General features: G+C 41.7%; 1 protein-coding gene across 1 annotated transcript; it reads right to left on the minus strand.

The window, feature by feature from the left end:
* Positions 1-13,781: 13,781 nt before the first annotated feature.
* On the minus strand, positions 13,782-22,751 carry LOC117822734 (splicing factor 3A subunit 2-like). Its single transcript, XM_034697620.1, has 12 exons — positions 22,661-22,751; positions 22,346-22,453; positions 21,808-21,915; positions 21,232-21,339; positions 20,656-20,763; positions 20,080-20,187; positions 19,504-19,611; positions 18,390-18,497; positions 17,238-17,345; positions 16,662-16,769; positions 15,142-15,273; positions 13,782-14,128 (listed from the first exon to the last, which is right to left on the minus strand). The coding sequence occupies exons 1-11, from the start codon at positions 22,664-22,666 to the stop codon at positions 15,145-15,147; spliced, it is 1,107 nt and encodes a 368-aa protein (XP_034553511.1). The 5' UTR covers positions 22,667-22,751; the 3' UTR covers positions 13,782-14,128; positions 15,142-15,144.
* Positions 22,752-22,760: the final 9 nt, after the last annotated feature.

The following is a 22,760-nucleotide window of genomic DNA, read 5'->3' on the forward strand; positions in this document are numbered from 1 at the left end:
TCATGGTTGTCATTTTCAGACGGGTGTTTGAAATTTAACAAGTTCACATGCATTTTAAATAAATGAAGCCCTTATTTATATTTCATGAAACATCAGTGTGCCAAAGCATCTTGTGCTGGGGCCTCAATACACAATGCATAGGTGGAGCAGCTTCAGGAGCACCATTACCCATGATGAATCACTGGGTAATAGTCTGTGAGGGTTAATGCTGGTGTTTGAAGTCCTGGACTGGGTAGTGTTTTAAGACAAGAACAATGAGGAGTTCAGATATGCTTGTGCTAACACAGTATGGAAGGATTTGCATGCTTATTTACATGTGCACCAGAAAGTCAGTCATTTAGCGTCTACAGTACCGAGCCATAAATATGAAAGAAGAGCAAGTTAGATCATTAGCAGAGAAGACTTCCGTCTTTGCTCGTGTGTTTTGTTTACATCCTTACCTCACCGCTTGTCCAGTTCACACTTCTCATGTAGGGGGCACGCTGTTGCTTGTATACATCCCTTGACTTTTCATGCAAATTTATGTTTAAGCATACTTGTTTGTGTGGACGACGGGGAGCACAAACACACACACACACACACACCAATGGGGGGGGGGGGGACCTAGAAGGAGGGGGGGTATGGGTGTGGGTGTGTATGTGTGTGGGGGGGTATCGGTGGTGGTGGTGCAAGGCGGTGACAGAAATTGAGGGGGACGGGGTGGCAGCTGCAGGCTGCTCGGTGCACTGTCAGAGCGGAATGATTAATGAATGGCGGCCCCAGCTGAGCCTAACCTTTGGAGAACCGCACAGGACATCTGCAGAACTGTCAGCGCTCTGACAAGGACAGAGCTGAACAACCAATTATTTCGCCATCACTAAGGTGGGCTGTCAGCTTAATCCTAGCCATTCACTTAGGCAAGGACAGGCAAATTTCTCCTTTACATACACACACATACACACACACACACACACACACACACATGCAAAGAGCAGGCCACGGTCCTGCATGGACACACACACACACACACACAAACAAGGGAACAAACACTCACACATGCCTGCGTGGTACACAAAGTGGACTGGAACACACACACACACACACACACACAACGTACATACACTCACATATTCACACACAGGCATGAGGTCCCGGACAAAATAGAGTTAACCCCTCCACTGCTGGCAGTGGCAACCCCATGCAGGTGACATGTATCGAGGAATGCAGTACGAGCAGTGGAGGTTTAATGATGACAAAACATGGCTGGTGGGTGCTGGCTGGGACTATGAGCTGGACATGGGTGGGGCTGCATCGTGGGGAAGACACTCTGTCTGGTATATGTTCAGAGGGAGGAGGGGTGAGTGGAGGGGGGGAGGGAGGGGCGGATGCCCTCATGTCTGCAGGATGTATTTACATGAGATTCTTCAGAGCCAATGTATTTGATTAAGTTTACAAAATATTCAAAATATGACGGCTATTTGAGATTTATTTCAAGTGAATCAAAAACATAGATCTGGTTGAATTGAGAACGATTTTTTAAGTGTTTCAGTAATGAAGCTAACTACTTGTGATACCAAATATTATGTGTTAATATGAGTATTTTGGATATTGGATCAATCATGAACATTTGTTGTTTTAAATAGTAAAAGGATTCTCAAGTAAGATTACATTACACAGGCTAATCACATAATCTAGTTGGGGATTTAATATGGAAGAAACTTTCAGAATTTGTCGTTTGAAACTTTTGGATTAATTTCATCCCGAACTGGAAGTGACAAAAAAATCACAAGAGGGGACTGGGTCTGGATTTTATGTACCAAATGTAACAAATTAAATCATTTGGGATGATTGTATCATAAAACACTTCATACCTTGTTATTAGAGCACATTGCTTTAGTAATACCTTTAATGTAACTAATAAAATTGATAAAAACAGACCTAAGACTACCTGTCAATGAAATAAAAGAAATAAAGATGTGTTTTTCAAGACATAGCTGACAAAACAAAAATACTATTATCACCCATCTGTGTTATATTTGATTCTGATTGGTCAACACCTCATAACAGTGAAGCTAGGAACAACCTGATTTCATACATCATATCAAAACAGTCCATGGAAAGGAGTCCAGCACATTTCTCCTCTGCCTGTTAAAACTGTGGGAAAAAATAAGGTTTCCATCCCAGTGACCATAAGCAGTAGTAATATTATCAACAATGCTAAAAGTTATGTTTGATTCGTTCATGTTGAAAAATGTGCAGCCGCAAAACTCTGAGGAGAGGGAGAGCTGACTTAGGACAGAAGTGTCCGAATAAACATTCCTTTTCTCCTTGTCAACCTTTACCTTCGATGGAAATGTTCATTTAGAGTGAATCGTAACAAACAATCAGGGTAATGTTTTAGCTTGACCGTCAAGTTAAAGTGGCAAAGAAAGACTTCCTTCATACAGACAGAAACCTTGAGCAGAACCAGACTCATGTTAGACAGCCTTCTGCCTCAACCATGTTGGGGTTGGGAAGAGGATAGAGAGAGATGCATAAAGAGAGATGGACAGAGACAAATGAGATGACCAACAAAAACAGCACATTCAAAATCTGCTCTGCTCCCCAACTCTAGAACTCAATCACACCAGACATCCGAAACATTGACTCACTCCCCCTCTTCAAATCAAAACTCAAAACCCATCTGTTCCAAGCTGCATTCCCTGTTTAACTTCACTGCTTCATTTTAACTTGGTGTTACTTTGCTTGTTGTCTTTATTTATTTTACCGTGTTGTTTTTATTGTGTTTTTAACCCCTCTGTAAAGTGTCCTTCAGTGCTTAGAAAGGCACTTTTAAATAAAATGTATTATTATTATCATTATTTTTTTTTTTAAGATTATAGTATCAACAATGATGGTGTGAATTTGTATACTATTTGCAGAAGCTTCAAATGAAAGACTGATCTTTAAATCAGTAAAGATGATTTACTGATTTAGAGCAAGGACCTGTTTTATGTCAGGGTCCTGCTAACGCTGTCAACAATGTATTGCACTGTAGATGTCTGTGTTATAGTCTGCTGTCTGAGATTTCCATCAACAACATTTAGTTTTCATCTTTCATCTCTAAATATAGGACTATAGAGCACATGAAAGGTAAAGTACATGTAGAGGAAGTCTGATGTTCAGAGGTCTACTTATTCTGGAGTTTGTGCTTGTGTTATCCCCTCCAGTGTGGAAATAAAGTATTGATTGACCCTATGAATTATACAAAATGGATCATGTTGCATTGAGATAGATTAAAAAAGAGGATTTGAATAAAACATGATGACGATGCTGATATCATATCAAGTCATGTCAAGAAAAAAGTTTTGAGCAAATACAGGAGAAAACTGTTTAGTTAAGGAATATGATCTTATCCTTACACAAGGAGCGTTCTAACAACTTACACATTTGATCTTTTTAAAACCAATAAACGCACATGTTTTTTTTTGGTCTGATATTTTCTTACATAACATCCTAAGCTGTAAATCTTTTCCTTCCTTACTCCGTTCTAAACAGGAACTAATCCTTTCACTGTAATTAAAACGAATGAGTGTATGATCCCCAGACATATTGATTAATCAAGCGGTCTTCAATAATAACAAAGGTGTATATGAGAGTGGATGTGTTTGTGTTTATAATCTTCATTTATCTTCTGAATCTGTGTGTGTGTGTGTGTGTGTGTGTGGTGTAGAGCTTGGCCGTTGTAGGGTGCTGATGGGTGGTGCAGGTGACTGATTGGGATTTGATTGAGGCATTTCAGAGGCAATAAGGGATCGAGCACTGCCACGAAGCCTATTGACGGACTGCTGATGAAGCCAGAGGAAGAGAAAGGGGGAGACAGGGAGAGAGGTGAGGAAACTAATAAGGGGGATAAAAATCAATTATCTTAAAAATTGTCCCCCATCAGTGGCTAACCACATGTATATTTACGTGACTGTGTGGTATTTCCCTGAACATCTGCGCCTGTGCCATAATGCATTCTCCTACAGTATCTACACGCTGACGGGCAGCGATGTTTTGGGTAGATTGACCTCCTGCTCGGAGACAATTAAAACATAAAATGCCAAGACAAATCACTTGAATCCTAAATGCTGTTTGGCTGGTATATATATATTCATGAGTGAATCCCCCTCTCTCTCTCTCTGTGAATGATGAGGACTTAGAGCAGCTCAACTCATTGACCAGGAGAATCCTAATACAGCGTTAGGATTTGTAATTCAAACATTATGTTGGTATTATACTCAAGTTTGGTGTTCCATGTAAATGTGAACATCTGTTGATTATTGAAAGCAGTATTTGTGTCTCTAAATGCCAATGAAATGAACTTGCATTATAAATCCTTTGATGATAATATGCCAGCATTGGTAGTTTTCCAAGTCAGTCCACATAGTAAGGATTATATAGCTGTAGATATGTGAATTTAAGAAAGTCACATCCTTTCATAGCTATATTTTTTGTCCTTGTAAGCCTGCTTGAGTTAGCCTGCTGGTGCAAGCAAGCTCCTCTCCTCAATGCTGGTCTCTACATTTGTAGCATTTCAATCAATCAATCAATCAATCAATCAATCAAAAAAAATACACAGCTGCGCGAAACTGCGGTCACGTCATTTTGAACGCGACACAAACACAACAATATCAAACAATGGAGGCAATGGTATACTTGCTGCACGGTCTGTGGCTTTTTGTCGCAGGTCGAGCGTACAGTAACAACCTGCAGTACTGATGTCTTTTTTAAAAAATAGCGGGTTTTTCCTATGTTGGGCGTCGCACTCATGACTCTTACATTACTCAACATTATCTGACCAATCAGTGGCCGGCAGTCCATCGACATCACCTTTTAGTATCGGCTCAGCTCGCTTGGAACCAGTGTCTTACTGACAGGACTAAGTTTGACCTCATATTAATCCACCATGAGCATTGCACCTCACAGTACTTAGCTAGTTACAGCGGCAAGGAAAAAGGTCCTTTTAACAGGCAGAAACCTCGAGCAGAACCAGACTCATGTTAGACAGTCATCTGCCTTGATGGAGATGGAGTAAAAAAGATGGGCAGATTAAGAGAGAGAGAGATGATAGTGACGAGACGGGTAGTAGTAGCTAACTTCCAAAAAGAAAAGTTTGCAAACACTTTAGCTAGCAGCATCTACCCTTCTTTAACATTTGCCTTCAACTATCAAACTATCACACGTGATGGTATGTCATGTCAGCTGTTATCCTGTTAGCATGTTGAAAAGCCATGCAAGTTCATATTTTCTGTTTACAAGTGTGTTTGCTCAGTAAGCCGGTGTTTGTACTCTGCCAAAGATTGTTTATGAGATGAAAGATGCATCACTCTGTAACATCTTTGGACTGTTGTGTCTTTCTAGGATAGAATGTCGTGCAAATATCACGAGTAGTATTCTGCCATATTCTTCCCAACTGTTCATCCATGTGGTATCAATAATGTAAGTGTATTATCTTTACATTTTAAATCAGGACTGAGTATGTAAGATTAATATTTCATCAACATCTAAGTATCAGATTTGACTGGAGTGTGCCTCAGCAGATATAAAACTACGTAATATGATATGAATTATTGTTTCCAGGTCCACAAGGACATGGATTGGGACTTGGGCCAACAAAAAAACTGAATAAGCAAATCCTTCAAAATGATCCTAAATAAAGAGGAAATCCTAAATCCTTATTACATCAGAAAGTCATGGGCTTACTGTGCAGAGATCTGTGTTCAAAGACGAGTGTGTGTGACCTGAGCTGTCCATCTGTAAGTAGTTTTAGGAGGTTTACACTGATGCACACGCACAAATGTACTGACACACACACACACACACACACACACACACACACACACACACACACACACACACACACACACACACACACACACACAGTCAGTATGTAGTCGTTAGAAGGCTGGTCCTACTAACAGTGCTGTCTACTGTCCCAGACAAACTGCAGGAGGAGGTGTCTGGCTGCTTGCTTTTAAACTGGGTTAGTGGACCAGAGAGAGAGAAAGAATGAGTGAGAGAGACAGACACAGCATGAGAGAGAGAGAGAATAGTAAGTGTGAAACTGGGACGGGTACATGAGAAGAATTTTCTTTCATCAATTGCAGTGATACTCCCCACTGTGCACCCCTTTATGCCATGTATATGAGTATGTGTGATTTTGTGAATTAACTGCCAGCCTACGTGTAGCTACCAGCTCTTCTATTTATTATGGAAAAGTTTTACACATGTCATTTTTTAATGTTCCCAGGCTTAAACTCCACTGCCTCCCTATAATGAACTGGATATTTGTCTTATGCTTTTCTCAGTCTCCTGCCCTCAGTTGATTTAGTAGCCAAATGGCAGCCCATTAACATGTGAGAGTGATGGTGCAGCCTTGGGGTTGCAGCGCGGCAACCCACTGAGAGGTTTTTTTACCGCCGCACATCTCTATGATTTTCTGTCTTTGCACTGTCGACGAGAGTTAAGCATCAAAGGCGAGAACTAACTATCCTCACCCTCAATCGCTCCCTCTGTCTCTTTTTGGCCTCTGGGTTCACACTGTAATTTGCTCTCTCTCTTTGTCTCTCTCTCTCTTTTTCTCTTTGTCTCTGTCTCTCTCCCTCCATCTCTCTCAGGGCTTGGGAGATGGAGGGGGGGGGGAGCGAGGTGATGAGGTCAAAGTGAATCTTCTCCTCGGTGAAGATGATTATGTCTTAACCTGCCGTTATTCAAAAGAGCGGGCCCCGTGGCCATGAGCCGGCCTGCCAGCCACGTGTCAGCAATGAGGGGGCAACGACTCGTCCGCTGTCACAGAGAGGAACAGAAGAGAGAGAGAGAGAGAGAGAGAGAGAGAGAGAGAGAGAGAGAGAGAGAGAGAGAGAGAGAGAGAGAGAGAGAGAGAGAGAGGCAGTCAAATGGACTCCTGAGGTCAAATGTACAATGCCTTTCTATGTGTTTCATGCGACTCACCACCTCATAGATCCACCTGGTTGATGGATGCTGGTCATTTGTCTAATGGCCTAGGTGTCCAGTCTGAGACCTCCAAAATTGATTCTGGATGCTTGTGACATGATCGGAGAAGACATTAGATTATAAAGTCGCACTGCAGGTTGATGAAGAATGAGTTAGAAGCTCCAGAGTTAAACTGATGTGTTGTGAAATTTCTTGGATGGTGGTGATGCCAGTGGTCATGCCTGTGGTGTTAATTAAAATTCAGCTAATTAACAGCTAGCTTTGGTTAATTGGTCAGTCTTGGCTGGCTGAGATAATAGAGAACAACACTTTTAGTTTTGCTCCGTCTCAATGGACAGGACTCAGGGCTTCTCAGAGCGAAAACTGTTGAGTCTTCCACCTTTATCTTTGTCCCTCCTGACTCCTCCTAAGCCTCAGACTTCATATTCAGCAGCCCCGGGCTTGAGCTATCAGTCTTACCCCTTTCAATTAATTCGGTAACGCTCTATATACCGTAATACACTTTCTCAGATGGACTCAAATCATATGAGCACACAATGTTTAGTCATGCCTTTACACACACTCTCACTTTTTTAGCATGGGTAACCAGAAAGTCAATGAGCGCTTATCTGAAATCCACTGGCAACGCTAACAAGCCATAGTGAGGTGTGAACAAAGCTGTTCCAGTCACAACAAATCTAACATGCATTTCATCACTTCTTAAACAAGCCATCAGCAAGTCTAATGGTCTGGTATTGAGAGCCGCACTCAATGATACATGTGCCTTCAAAGCGTTTTCCTTAACATCAGCACTTAGCACATCCTCCCCACACCTCAGCATCATGCGTCTACAGCAAGCGCTGTCTGCTGATAAGTCGAATTTATCATTTGTGCCGTTTAGATTTATGAAAAACCAACAATGCTCTAATTGATAACACCAACAGCTGCCACAGTTTCTGTTGCTGGGACCTGATCTGTGTTAGAATTATGTCTTAATCAGCGATTATAAAGCAGCATGCGTGTGCCAGGGTTGTGATACAAGCCTCATTTTCCTTCACTCTTTTTTCCCCCAAAATGGGGAAACACACCGGAGCCGTCAGTGTCACTCACGATTGAACCAAGCGAGCCGTAGGGATTCACCCTGCGTGTCTGTCTCAGGGCTTAAGAGTTACTCTCTCATGACGCCTTACCATTTTAAACCTTATTTGGTTTGCAAAAGTGAAACTAAGCTCTTTTCTGTGCCACTCTTTTTTTCCGAGTTCAATTTTTGGATTGCATAGCTTGAGACGGAGATAAGGGGGGATATGGGGATAACTTTTCAGGGACAGTGGACGGTGGATTTCGAGAGGGGGGTCACTCAGGGAAGGGAGGAGGCAACAGAGGGAGATGAGGAGAGCACATGGGAGGATGAGGGGGGATGGAGGTGTGGAGCCCGGAAGGGGTTGAGAGAGAGCGGTGGGGGCAGTGAGACACTCCAGAGAGTTTATGGAGCTTCAAAGGGAAGTTTTCTGCTTTGACTGACAGGCCCCTAGAGTGAAGGGGACCTGGTGGCAGGCGGCATGCCCCAATCCCAGGATGCCCTGTGGTCTCCATGGTGCCCGCCCCCCATCCCACTGCATTCAACTGGAAAGTGGGGTTGAGATGATGGGGGTCAAGATGGAGGGAAAGACTGCTGTAGATCAGGGCCCACTTTTTCATGGTGTGTTACCTACAGACCAAGAGTGTGAAGGACATGGTGACTTCTTTTGAATTGGAAAGAGTAAAGCTGAAAGTCCAAGTGATCATTTTTGTCAAAAACCATAGAATTCAATAAGGTGTTTCAGTTTCTGCAGGAAAAAGAGCTTTAAAAAGGCAGTTTCTTTGCATCCATGCTAATTGAAATACTTCAATCAACATCAAGTGTTTGTAATAACTTCAATTCTGCAACCAATGAAAAAACCCAACATCTAGTTATTGAAGTTTTTAGTCAGTTAGATTTTTGTCAAAAGCATAGAGGCTATAAGATGTGGCCTTTGGTTGCAAAATGAAGTTAATGTGGAAGTGCCTTAAACCTGCATACTTTATTGTGAGGCCCTCTACAGAGGAAAACCAGCCTGATAAATACAAATGGGGAAATACAAGCTTTTGTCTGTTTATATTTTGGTGAATTTAACATTTCCTGTTGTTGTTTAAGATGATTTTTGGGGAAATACTTTTTCCTTTATTGATAGGATAAGATAGTGGATCATGTAAGAAACTGGGAAGAGAGAGTGGGGAATGACAAGGGCTTCAATTTAGACTCAAACTCAGGCCTGCTGCTTGTAAGACTGTATGGGATGAGGTGCGCAGTTGACCAATAGACTAAACCCACGCCCCAACCAGTTCCTTATTTTTTAGTCTTCTTTATATGTTTTATTTCTTAAAGTATGGTCCCATTGTAAGGTAATATTATGAGCTTTCCATGTCTTTATTGAAAGCTAAGTAGAGGGAGGTAGAGAGGTAGCCGGGGAAGAAAGAGTGGGGAATGACACGTAGCAAAGGGCCAAGGATGAGATCTGGACCTGGGGCTGCTACTTTGACTGTAGATGGGGCATACAGCATAACCCCTCAGCTATACCAGTGCTCCTTTATTATCATTTTAAACAAGAAGTAAGCATAATTTAGGGAGTGTTCCCCAATGATTGTAAAGTTGCCAACTGAACTGAATCTAAGGTTTCAAAAGGTGGTTCACAAGACAAATAATGGGGTTAAGGAGGGTATACCTACTTCCTTTAGAGATCAGACTTGCAGAGTCAGTCCCGTGTTTTATGTCATTACTCAAGACACATTTTTGCAGGAAAGCTTTTATTGTGTGATTTTATTTAATTTTTAGCTCTGATTTTAAGGATCTGTTTTATAAGTTTGTATGGTTTTTTAAGCTTTTATTTCGTTTTATTTTTAAACGCTTCATTTTGCTTTGCACTTCATGTTTTTATTGCCCATTGCAATGCACTTTGTTACTTGTATTGAAAAGTGCTATATAAATAAACGGCTATTCTTATTCTTATAAACAATCAGTCATAGGCCATGGGCATATAGTTTACTATGAATGAAAAGTTTTTCAGGGGGGGCTCTTTGCTGCCTTTTCATAGGACAGCTTAAAAGAGACAGGACATATGCTAAGAGAGTGGGGATGACACCCACCAAATACTGTCGGGACCAGGAATCCTATGACCAGTGCAATGTGGACTGTAGTCCTCTGCACATGGAGCCCCACCAAATAATCCAAACTGTCGTCCAGATCATAAAATAGTAATACCATAAAAAACCCACTTACGCTGACCATTTTATCTTTTTTCCCTTTGGTCTCTGAGAAATGAGGGAAGTGAGAGAGAACTCTTTCCTCCACTCTTCAGGAATGTGAGTTCACTCAAGCTACATCTCCTTTTTCAAATAAGTAGAATAATTAGATACAACTCCTAACTGACAAGAACATAACAAAAGGATGCAGATGCCTCTAAATAGAACAATGTACATCCCTTTCACACAGTACTTCTTTGATTGCATCATAACCACTGTACAGTGAATGTCAGTTTCAGTACAAAGCTAGATGACACCATTGTTCCTGGTCCTGTACCTGGGTTGATAGATGAGAGCAGGAGGGCTGTGTTTAAATGTGTCTCAGCAAACACTGTTAGGCCTGTGTAAACAGCTCCACATTGATCAGCCCTCTATTCATGGTCAGCACGTCTCTGCCTGCACTGGATTAGTCAACATACCGACCAGTCTGTTTGCTCCGCTGTAAACTGAGGCCAATGTCAATGCCAAAGCCTAATTAGAAAACTACACACTGTCAGGGCTCGGTTGCAGGGAAACTAGAGACTGATCTGGCAGAAGTATTTATTGCTTCAAGATATATATTGTAATCTCAAAATAAAGAGGGATTGTGGGTAAAGACAAATCACCACGGTGCAGGGCAATCAAAAAAAATGGGCATCAACGAATATTTGGATAGTCCAAATCTTGATTTGAAGAAGACCTAAAGGGGAATCAATACACTGTTGTTATAAACATGGTGTGCCATGGAGTCAATCCCAAAATAAGGATCATTTTCCCTCCCAAAATACTAATACACTTTAGAAAGATTAAGATGCCTTAGAAATAAAAGAGAGCCCACAATTTGAATAAAGCCTATGATGCCACTGTTAATGATACTTCCCTGCAAGATAATAAACTTCTCATAAACAATGAATCAAATCCAAGTAACTTCTTTTCTTCTCCAACTCCTGTGGTGAGTATCTGTGATAACAAGTGTGACAGTGTGTCAGTTGAAACCCTGTATCCATGAATATGAGGCTGGTGCCACTAACAGCCTCTCATCTCTGTGAGCTCCTCAGAGGAATGGGCAACACTGGTTGGCTAAGCAGTGGCTACTGTTTATATCAGAAAAGAAAAGGAGAGAGCGAGTTGAGAGAGTGACAGAGATGGAGAAAAAGAAGTAGAGAGAGCGAGAGAGAGAGAGGCATGGAAGCGTGGAGGGCAGCTGTATTGTACCACCCCATTTTAGCCCATTACACTATGTATAGGGGCCTTTTTCCCCCCTCTTTTGCATGGTAATTATTTTCCAGCCCAAAGGTAGCTGCAGGCAACGTCAGCCACTGCGTCAGGGCCCACTGCATTAGCCGGCCATTGCATTATTTATTTGTGTGCGGGCAACCGGATGGATACCCCAAATCCGCCGAGACTTGGGGGCCTCTCAATGTCACCTCATGCATTGTGGGAGGCAGTTTGCCGCTTGGACTTGCACGGGAAAAGCTTGGGCTCAAGTGGCTCAAGGGCAAAATGGTATCTTGGCGTTGGAGGACATGTGCGTGGGAGTTGTAGTTAGGTGTGTAATGTATTCAGAAATGGGTCAGAGGTTTCGTAAGTGCCCTCTCTTATGCAAAAGTCAACTGTGAAGGGTTCATTGTGACGGGCTGGATGACCATTTGGGGTCCTATAGGACATCATAGAGGTACATTGTGGTAAAAAGTATAAGTAGAGGGTCATAGAGTCATACTGCCTAGAGGCTCTTTGTGTAGCTATAGATGGTCATATGCAGGCGGTTACCCTTGGGTATCATAGGTAAATAGCTTTGATTTCAGTGTGCTGGAGCTGCTTTTACATTATGCCCACCCCTGTGTATCAATGAAGGGTTATTACAGCCAAACACCAGCGGGTTGGGGGAGGTCAAGATATGTCATGCTTATGTGGAGAGGCAGAGCAACACAGCTCAGTGACTTTGACGTTTGGGAGCTAATACCCAGGTGTCCCCTTCTGTACTACAACACACACACGGACACACACAAGCGCCCACACAGCGCTCTGTCCGACATGAACCTCCATGACCTGTCAGCCCCGGCCAATCGCATCGCAGCGCCCGGAATGACAGCTGAACCGCTGTCCCTGTCATGGCCCCTCAGTGTAGAAACACACACATCGCACACAAACACACATATCCCTAGTTGCAACATCAACATCAACATCAACTCCCGCTGGCCCCTTTGGATCTATCTCTCTGTCTCCCTGCTCGCCAGGCAGCTCGACCACACGAGACGCTCAGACGGCCTTGTGACATGACAGTGACAACGTACTGATGCTCCGGAGAGCACCCACAACAACTTCCACTTCACCCCAATACACACACATCCCCCCCTTACTTGTCTCTCTGCTGACCATTAAAGGAAGTAGATCCATGTTTCTTTTTCTCCCTTTTTCTCTCATTAAAGTAAAAGGAAAACTAAAATTTAAATTTGATTTATTAAGATTTTGAAAGTCTCAGGTTTAGTTGGTTTTAGCTGCATGTGTATAGTTGATTTTGAAATAATCAAACCTCTTTAGTTTTACTCAAATATGCATTGACATTTTAGTAGATAGATAGGTAGATGGGAATAGATCCATGGAAAGATAGCATTAATGACTCGGAATGAGAAAAAACAACACTGAAAGACAGGCAGAGGACGAGAGTCAGTGATAGAGATAGTTAGACTTTGCCCCGGCGCCCGGCGTTCTCTCTAATGGGAGCTGACACTGCTGAAGCGACCTGGGTGGACGGAGGGGAGGACCAGCGTATTGCAGGCGGCAGACCTCCCAATTATTTTTCTGGCTGATAAGTGCTGGTGCTTGTTTAAGGCTGTTGCAGTGATGGAGGGATGGGATGGTGAGGGAGCAATGGAAGGATGGAAAAAGAGGAGGAGGAAGAAGAGAGGGGATGTGGCTGGGGCTGGGTTGCATGGCTGACAGGTCTTGATCTGGCAGGATGGCTGGCTGTCACACACTACTTAAGACGGGGTTTCTCCCCAGGGCTTATACACACACACACACACACACACACACACACATACTGGTTTCTATTTGGTTTGGGGACCAAGTTTCTGAACATTACTTGTGGGGACCACCCTTTCTGGAGGTTCTTCAGGTTTGAAAAAAATCAGCTACAATTGCCATTGCACGGTTAGCTCATACACACCTTGAAGTTTGTGGATTGATGAAGTAATGTGTTGACCATGCTTATTGGGGACAATCAGAAAACGTGGCAAACATGGTTCAAGGGGACCTAATTTAAATATGATTTGCATAACTCACACATTACTATGTGGTTTATGGGGACATAATGAAATAATCCTCCAATTATTAAAACACACCTGTTCTCAGAGTATTAGAGGTTTCACTACAAAAATGTTAAAGCATATACATCCACTGCTGTCACATTTACTAGTATCTAGCTGAAACAAAATGGTTCTCAACCCTTTTCATTGGAAAAGTTGCTAGTTGGCATTGTTTTTTGGTAATATAAAAGAGTTTTTAATAAGAATTGATAATGCTAAAGCAGACATTATAAGGTCTAATATAAGGAGTATTTATACAAAATAAATCAGGACATCAAAGTCAAAGTTTAAAAGCATGAATGAACTTTAGAATTAACCCAGCTAACCCAGCTAGTCTCAAATTTGACATTCATCAGCAGACTGAGGTATAAACCATACAAGCACTTCAGAAACTGCTTTGTAAATTAACAAGTAAACATAGAAATTGCATTCAACAAACATATAACATGGCTGGAGTACCAGCTTTGCTGTTATAGACATAAAACTTTAAGGTCTGCCAGTCACGGTTCTTGAGAGCTTCTGGTTCAGCCTTTAAACGAACCGATTCATGTGCTGCTGCCAGGGTCTTCTTTTCTGTGCTGCTTTACCTACAAGTGAGCAGAAAAAAACATTGCAATAAATACAATCCTTGTATCCATATGGTGTATATGCTACCAACTAATTTAGAGGTTAAATAATGGCTGCAGTGAGTTGGGGCCAGTATTTTTCAAAGAAAGAAGAGGAAGACAAATGATAAATCAGGGTTTGTCAGCCAAACTGTCCGGACCATAAGTATTCAAGACTCATAAAACATGTCTTTCAAATCATGTGTCTTTAACCCTCCCACTACAATGCCTAAGTAGGTATGTGTATTCTGAAACACCCAAGTATGAACACACAACCACAGCCACCAAGAGCAAGTCATGATCTTGCTGAGCTTCCTGCCAGGTAAGAAACGACACTATGACTTCAAGGGACATTCAGGTTTTTTCTAAACATGAGCTGTATTTTAATGAATTTAAGGTTCTTAATAACCCTTTTTTAAATTATTCCAACAGATCTCATTAAAGAGAGTCCTCTAAACAGGTTCCAATTGCTTCAATACAGTTATGGGGGCATATGATCAAAGGGTGTCCACTAACAGTTCAGCAGCTATGATACTGTGCTAGTGGATATTGAATTCGATCTTAGTCTGTGAAGTGGGGATTATGCAACTTGACCAAAAAGGTGAAATGTGTTTTATAAACTTTAGGAAACCTTGACATTAAAGTAAACTACTACAATTTGATTATAGTCCTTAGTGAAATGAGTTTCTTAATCAAACATTTATGTATTCATACGTCTACTTTAACCACTTCTAGCTACACAATGAGTGTTTACGGGTTCTTACTATCCATTTGTCTGTTAGTTATTCTGCTGAACCTATTCAGGCTGTTAGGGGCTAGAATAAAACAGTTAGGCCTAGGCAAGCTTGGCTGAGGCAGGAGAGGAAATCCATTTTTTCATTCATTATTTAATTATGAGGTCAAGTGTTTGCTTCTCTTGATAGATAGCAACAATATTAAAGAGCCCCATCTACTAATTCAATTATAATAAAAACAAGTTAATGTCTAAAATTTACCTTTTAGAAGAAGGTCTCACTGTACTGACACCAAAAGATACCTCTTCTTCCTCTGAGAGTGGTCTGGATCACTAAGTGTTGGTGGTAATGCATTCCCCTCAGTGCGTGGAAGAGTGTCCTCTGCTGATGGTTCTATATAAAAAAAACACATTTTCATTAAAATACATCTATTGTATGAATGCTAGCAAACCTACATTTTTTTTTTAATGTTTTTGCACGAGGTGTAATAAGCTAATAACTGCCTGGCTGCTGCTGCCTAGGTCAAAAATGTCCTAATAACTAATTATACCTATAATAATATCATCATACCTCTCGGACAAAGAGGGTTTCATTTAAAGCCTTCCTCTAATACGAGCAAAGTAAAGCAAGGAAAAGCAAAACAAGGCCCGGGTTTACGCTTCCTCAAACTGTGTCTCTAAAGGCCAAGCAGAGGAGTAGGCTTCTGCAGGACGGACACCAGCTCCATGCAGGGTGGTCTGCAAATAGATTTTCAATACAGACTATTCATTTTAAATACAATATTAGCTTAACATGCATTAACCTCTAACTATTCTAACACACACTGAAAAGAACATGCCTAGTGGGGACATTTCACACAACATCCCTTATGGGGACTGAGTGTCTCTAGTTCATCACTGTGAACACAACTCTTTTCCTCAAACACTGGAGTAAGGTGCGTTTAGGGGACATCGTTAATGTCCCAGAATATGGACACATTTAAGCAAATAGAAGGTCACAGTGGAGCTCAAAATGAATCCTTCATGTTTCATTAACATCTACCTTCTATGTGCATTACATGAGGCTACATGGCATCCCTCATTTACGATAGATATCCGTTATAATACAGTCCCTACCTTTATTAACCTGCTTAAGTAAAAAACAGAGGCATCAGAGAGTGATGTAGAAGGGTTATGGACAGAGAGCTACAGTCAACATGAATGTACCTGTGGATCAAGGTAATGTGGACCTGGAGCTTCCTCAAACAGTGTCTCTGAAGGCCAAGCAGAGGAGCAGGCTTCTGCAGGACGGACACCAGCTCCATGCAGGGTGGTCTACAAATAGATTTTCAATACAGACTATTAATTTTAAATACAATATTAGCTGAACATATATTAACCTCTGTCTATTCTAACACACAATGAAAAGAACATGCCTAGTGGGGACATTTCACACAACATCCCTTATGGGGACTGAGTGTCTCTAGCTCATTACTGTGAACACAACTCTTTTCCTCAAACACTGGAGTAAGGTGCGTTTAGGGGACATCGTTAATGTCCCAGAATATGGACACATTTAAGCAAATAGAAGGTCACAGTGGAGCTCAAAATGAATCCTTCATGTTTCATTAACATCTACCTTCTATGTGCATTACATGAGGCTACATGGCATCCCTCATTTACGATAGATATCCGTTATAATACAGTCCCTACCTTTATTAACCTGCTTAAATAAAGAACAGAGGCATCAGAGAGTGATGTAGAAGGGTTATGGACAGAGAGCTACAGTCAACATGAATGTACCTGTGGATCAGGGTAATGTGGACCTGGAGCTTCCTCAAACTGTGTCTCTGAAGGCCAAGCAGAGGAGCAGGCTTCTGCAGGACGGACACCAGCTCCATGCAGGGTGGTCTGCAAATAGATTTTCAATACAGACTATTAATTTTAAATACAATATTAGCTGAACATGCATCAAAACCTGTCTATTGTCCCACACAATGAAAAGAACATGCCTAGTGGGGACATTTCACACAACATCCCTTATGGGGACTGAGTGTCTCTAGTTCATCACTGTGAACACAACTCTTTTCCTCAAACACTGGAGTAAGGTGCGTTTAGGGGACATCGTTAATGTCCCAGAATATGGACACATTTAAGCAAATAGAAGGTCACAGTGGAGCTCAAAATGAATCCTTCATGTTTCATTAACATCTACCTTCTATGTGCATTACATGAGGCTACATGGCATCCCTCATTTACGATAGATATCCGTTATAATACAGTCCCTACCTTTATTAACCTGTTTCAGTAAAGAACAGAGGCATCAGAGAGTGATGTAGAAGGGTTATGGACAGAGAGCTACAGTCAACATGAATGTACCTGTGGATCAGGGGTATGTGGACCTGGAGCTTCCTCAAACTGTGTCTCTAAAGGCCAAGCAGAGGAGTAGGCTTCTGCAGGACGGACACCAGCTCCATGCAGGGTGGTCTGCAAATAGATTTTCAATACAGACTATTAATTTTAAATACAATATTAGCTGAACATGCATCAAAACCTGTCTATTGTCACACACAATGAAAAGAACATGCCTAGTGGGGACATTTCACACAACATCCCTTATGGGGACTGAGTGTCTCTAGTTCATCACTGTGAACACAACTCTTTTCCTCAAACACTGGAGTAAGGTGCGTTTAGGGGACATCGTTAATGTCCCAGAATATGGACACATTTAAGCAAATAGAAGGTCACAGTGGAGCTCAAAATGAATCCTTCATGTTTCATTAACATCTACCTTCTATGTGCATTACATGAGGCTACATGGCATCCCTCATTTACGATAGATATCCGTTATAATACAGTCCCTACCTTTATTAACCTGCTTAAGTAAAAAACAGAGGCATCAGAGAGTGATGTAGAAGGGTTATGGACAGAGAGCTACAGTCAACATGAATGTACCTGTGGATCAAGGTAATGTGGACCTGGAGCTTCCTCAAACAGTGTCTCTGAAGGCCAAGCAGAGGAGCAGGCTTCTGCAGGACGGACACCAGCTCCATGCAGGGTGGTCTACAAATAGATTTTCAATACAGACTATTAATTTTAAATACAATATTAGCTGAACATATATTAACCTCTGTCTATTCTAACACACAATGAAAAGAACATGCCTAGTGGGGACATTTCACACAACATCCCTTATGGGGACTGAGTGTCTCTAGCTCATTACTGTGAACACAACTCTTTTCCTCAAACACTGGAGTAAGGTGCGTTTAGGGGACATCGTTAATGTCCCAGAATATGGACACATTTAAGCAAATAGAAGGTCACAGTGGAGCTCAAAATGAATCCTTCATGTTTCATTAACATCTACCTTCTATGTGCATTACATGAGGCTACATGGCATCCCTCATTTACGATAGATATCCGTTATAATACAGTCCCTACCTTTATTAACCTGCTTAAATAAAGAACAGAGGCATCAGAGAGTGATGTAGAAGGGTTATGGACAGAGAGCTACAGTCAACATGAATGTACCTGTGGATCAGGGTAATGTGGACCTGGAGCTTCCTCAAACTGTGTCTCTGAAGGCCAAGCAGAGGAGCAGGCTTCTGCAGGACGGACACCAGCTCCATGCAGGGTGGTCTGCAAATAGATTTTCAATACAGACTATTAATTTTAAATACAATATTAGCTGAACATGCATCAAAACCTGTCTATTGTCCCACACAATGAAAAGAACATGCCTAGTGGGGACATTTCACACAACATCCCTTATGGGGACTGAGTGTCTCTAGTTCATCACTGTGAACACAACTCTTTTCCTCAAACACTGGAGTAAGGTGCGTTTAGGGGACATCGTTAATGTCCCAGAATATGGACACATTTAAGCAAATAGAAGGTCACAGTGGAGCTCAAAATGAATCCTTCATGTTTCATTAACATCTACCTTCTATGTGCATTACATGAGGCTACATGGCATCCCTCATTTACAATAGATATCCGTGATAATACAGTCCCTACCTTTATTAACCTACTCAAATAAAGAACAGAGGCATCAGAGAGTGATGTAGAAGGGTTATGGACAGAGAGCTACAGTCAACACGAATGTACCTGTGGATCAGTGTAATGTGGACCTGGAGCTTCCTCAAACAGTGTCTCTAAAGGCCAAGCAGAGGAGCAGGCTTCTGCAGGACGGACACCAGCTCCATGCAGGGTGGTCTGCAAATAGATTTTCAATACAGACTATTAATTTTAAATACAATATTAGCTTAACATGCATTAACCTCTGTCTATTCTAACACACAATGAAAAGAACATGCCTAGTGGGGACATTTCACACAACATCCCTTATGGGGACTGAGTGTCTCTAGTTCATCACTGTGAGCACAACTCTTTTCCTCAAACACTGGAGTAAGGTGCGTTTAGGGGACATCGTTAATGTCCCAGAATATGGACACATTTAAGCAAATAGAAGGTCACAGTGGAGCTCCAAATAAATCCTTCATGTTTCATTAACATCTACCTTCTATGTGCATTACATGAGGCTACATGGCATCCCTCATATACAATAGATATCCATAAGAACAGAGGCATCAGAGAGTGATGTAGAAGGGTTATGGACAGAGAGCTACAGTCAACATGAATGTACCTGTGGATCAGGGTAACGTGGACCTGGAGCTTCCTCAAACTGTGTCTCTAAAGGCCAAGCAGAGGAGCAGGCTTCTGCAGGACGGACACCAGCTCCATGCAGGGTGGTCTGCAAATAGATTTTCAATACAGACTATTAATTTTAAATACAATATTAGCTTAACATGCATTAACCTCTGTCTATTCTAACACACAATGAAAAGAACATGCCTAGTGGGGACATTTCACACAACATCCCTTATGGGGACTGAGTGTCTCTAGTTCATCACTGTGAACACAACTCTTTTCCTCAAACACTGGAGTAAGGTGCGTTTAGGGGACATCGTTAATGTCCCAGAATATGGACACATTTAAGCAAATAGAAGGTCACAGTGGAGCTCAAAATGAATCCTTCATGTTTCATTAACATCTACCTTCTATGTGCATTACATGAGGCTACATGGCATCCCTCATTTACGATAGATATCCGTTATAATACAGTCCCTACCTTTATTAACCTGTTTCAGTAAAGAACAGAGGCATCAGAGAGTGATGTAGAAGGGTTATGGACAGAGAGCTACAGTCAACATGAATGTACCTGTGGATCAGGGGTATGTGGACCTGGAGCTTCCTCAAACTGTGTCTCTAAAGGCCAAGCAGAGGAGTAGGCTTCTGCAGGACGGACACCAGCTCCATGCAGGGTGGTCTGCAAATAGATTTTCAATACAGACTATTAATTTTAAATACAATATTAGCTGAACATGCATCAAAACCTGTCTATTGTCACACACAATGAAAAGAACATGCCTAGTGGGGACATTTCACACAACATCCCTTATGGGGACTGAGTGTCTCTAGTTCATCACTGTGAACACAACTCTTTTCCTCAAACACTGGAGTAAGGTGCGTTTAGGGGACATCGTTAATGTCCCAGAATATGGACACATTTAAGCAAATAGAAGGTCACAGTGGAGCTCAAAATGAATCCTTCATGTTTCATTAACATCTACCTTCTATGTGCATTACATGAGGCTACATGGCATCCCTCATTTACAATAGATATCCGTTATAATACAGTCCCTACCTTTATTAACCTACTCAAATAAAGAACAGAGGCATCAGAGAGTGATGTAGAAGGGTTATGGACAGAGAGCTACAGTCAACATGAATGTACCTGTGGATCAGGGTAATGTGGACCTGGAGCTTCCTCAAACTGTGTCTCTGAAGGCCAAGCAGAGGAGCAGGCTTCTGCAGGACGGACACCAGCTCCATGCAGGGTGGTCTGCAAATAGATTTTCAATACAGACTATTAATTTTAAATACAATATTAGCTTAACATGCATTAACCTCTGTCTATTCTAACACACAATGAAAAGAACATGCCTAGTGGGGACATTTCACACAACATCCCTTATGGGGACTGAGTGTCTCTAGTTCATCACTGTGAACACAACCCTTTTCCTCAAACACTGGAGTAAGGTGCGTTTAGGGGACATCGTTAATGTCCCAGAATATGGACACATTTAAGCAAATAGAAGGTCACAGTGGAGCTCAAAATGAATCCTTCATGTTTCATTAACATCTACCTTCTATGTGCATTACATGAGGCTACATGGCATCCCTCATTTACAATAGATATCCGTGATAATACAGTCCCTACCTTTATTAACCTGTTTCAGTAAAGAACAGAGGCATCAGAGAGTGATGTAGAAGGGTTATGGACAGAGAGCTACAGTCAACATGAATGTACCTGTGGATCAGGGGTATGTGGACCTGGAGCTTCCTCAAACTGTGTCTCTAAAGGCCAAGCAGAGGAGTAGGCTTCTGCAGGACGGACACCAGCTCCATGCAGGGTGGTCTGCAAATAGATTTTCAATACAGACTATTAATTTTAAATACAATATTAGCTGAACATGCATCAAAACCTGTCTATTGTCACACACAATGAAAAGAACATGCCTAGTGGGGACATTTCACACAACATCCCTTATGGGGACTGAGTGTCTCTAGTTCATCACTGTGAACACAACTCTTTTCCTCAAACACTGGAGTAAGGTGCGTTTAGGGGACATCGTTAATGTCCCAGAATATGGACACATTTAAGCAAATAGAAGGTCACAGTGGAGCTCAAAATGAATCCTTCATGTTTCATTAACATCTACCTTCTATGTGCATTACATGAGGCTACATGGCATCCCTCATTTACAATAGATATCCGTTATAATACAGTCCCTACCTTTATTAACCTACTCAAATAAAGAACAGAGGCATCAGAGAGTGATGTAGAAGGGTTATGGACAGAGAGCTACAGTCAACATGAATGTACCTGTGGATCAGGGTAATGTGGACCTGGAGCTTCCTCAAACTGTGTCTCTGAAGGCCAAGCAGAGGAGCAGGCTTCTGCAGGACGGACACCAGCTCCATGCAGGGTGGTCTGCAAATAGATTTTCAATACAGACTATTAATTTTAAATACAATATTAGCTTAACATGCATTAACCTCTGTCTATTCTAACACACAATGAAAAGAACATGCCTAGTGGGGACATTTCACACAACATCCCTTATGGGGACTGAGTGTCTCTAGTTCATCACTGTGAACACAACCCTTTTCCTCAAACACTGGAGTAAGGTGCGTTTAGGGGACATCGTTAATGTCCCAGAATATGGACACATTTAAGCAAATAGAAGGTCACAGTGGAGCTCCAAATAAATCCTTCATGTTTCATTAACATCTACCTTCTATGTGCATTACATGAGGCTACATGGCATCCCTCATATACAATAGATATCCATAAGAACAGAGGCATCAGAGAGTGATGTAGAAGGGTTATGGACAGAGAGCTACAGTCAACATGAATGTACCTGTGGATCAGGGTAACGTGGACCTGGAGCCTCTTCAAACTGTGTCTCTAAAGGCCAAGCAGAGGAGCAGGCTTCTGCAGGACGGACACCAGCTCCATGCAGGGTGTTCTGCAAATAGATTTCAATAAATCAATTTAAAACCAAGCAAACCAGTGTTCAATTTGTGTTAGACTTATGGCATTCTGGCCACATACTTCATCCATTTCAGAGCTTTAAATTTCACTATAATATTTAAAATCATAGAGATGAATCAAATTCATATATTTTGATACATCCATCTATTGAATACCTCAGCTTTGTATTTGTCCCACATACCTTCATCCTCCATGGGCAGTCATCACCTCCATAATCATATGTTATCTCTTCTCCTTGTTGTATGTCATGAAGGGCAAACAAACATAAGTGGGGTTTCCTA

The sequence above is a fragment of the Notolabrus celidotus genome, chromosome 12, assembly GCF_009762535.1.
Source record: "Notolabrus celidotus isolate fNotCel1 chromosome 12, fNotCel1.pri, whole genome shotgun sequence".
Taxonomy (NCBI): Eukaryota; Metazoa; Chordata; class Actinopteri; order Labriformes; family Labridae; genus Notolabrus; species Notolabrus celidotus.

Bases quoted from the DNA above. Each gene is read 5' to 3' on its own strand.
- LOC117822734 (XM_034697620.1), bottom strand. The intron at 21,340-21,807 runs GTACATTCATGT...ATCTATTTGCAG, and splicing joins CACATTACCCTGATCCACAG to ACCACCCTGCATGGAGCTGG. The intron at 18,498-19,503 runs GTACATTCATGT...ATCTATTTGCAG, and splicing joins CACGTTACCCTGATCCACAG to ACCACCCTGCATGGAGCTGG.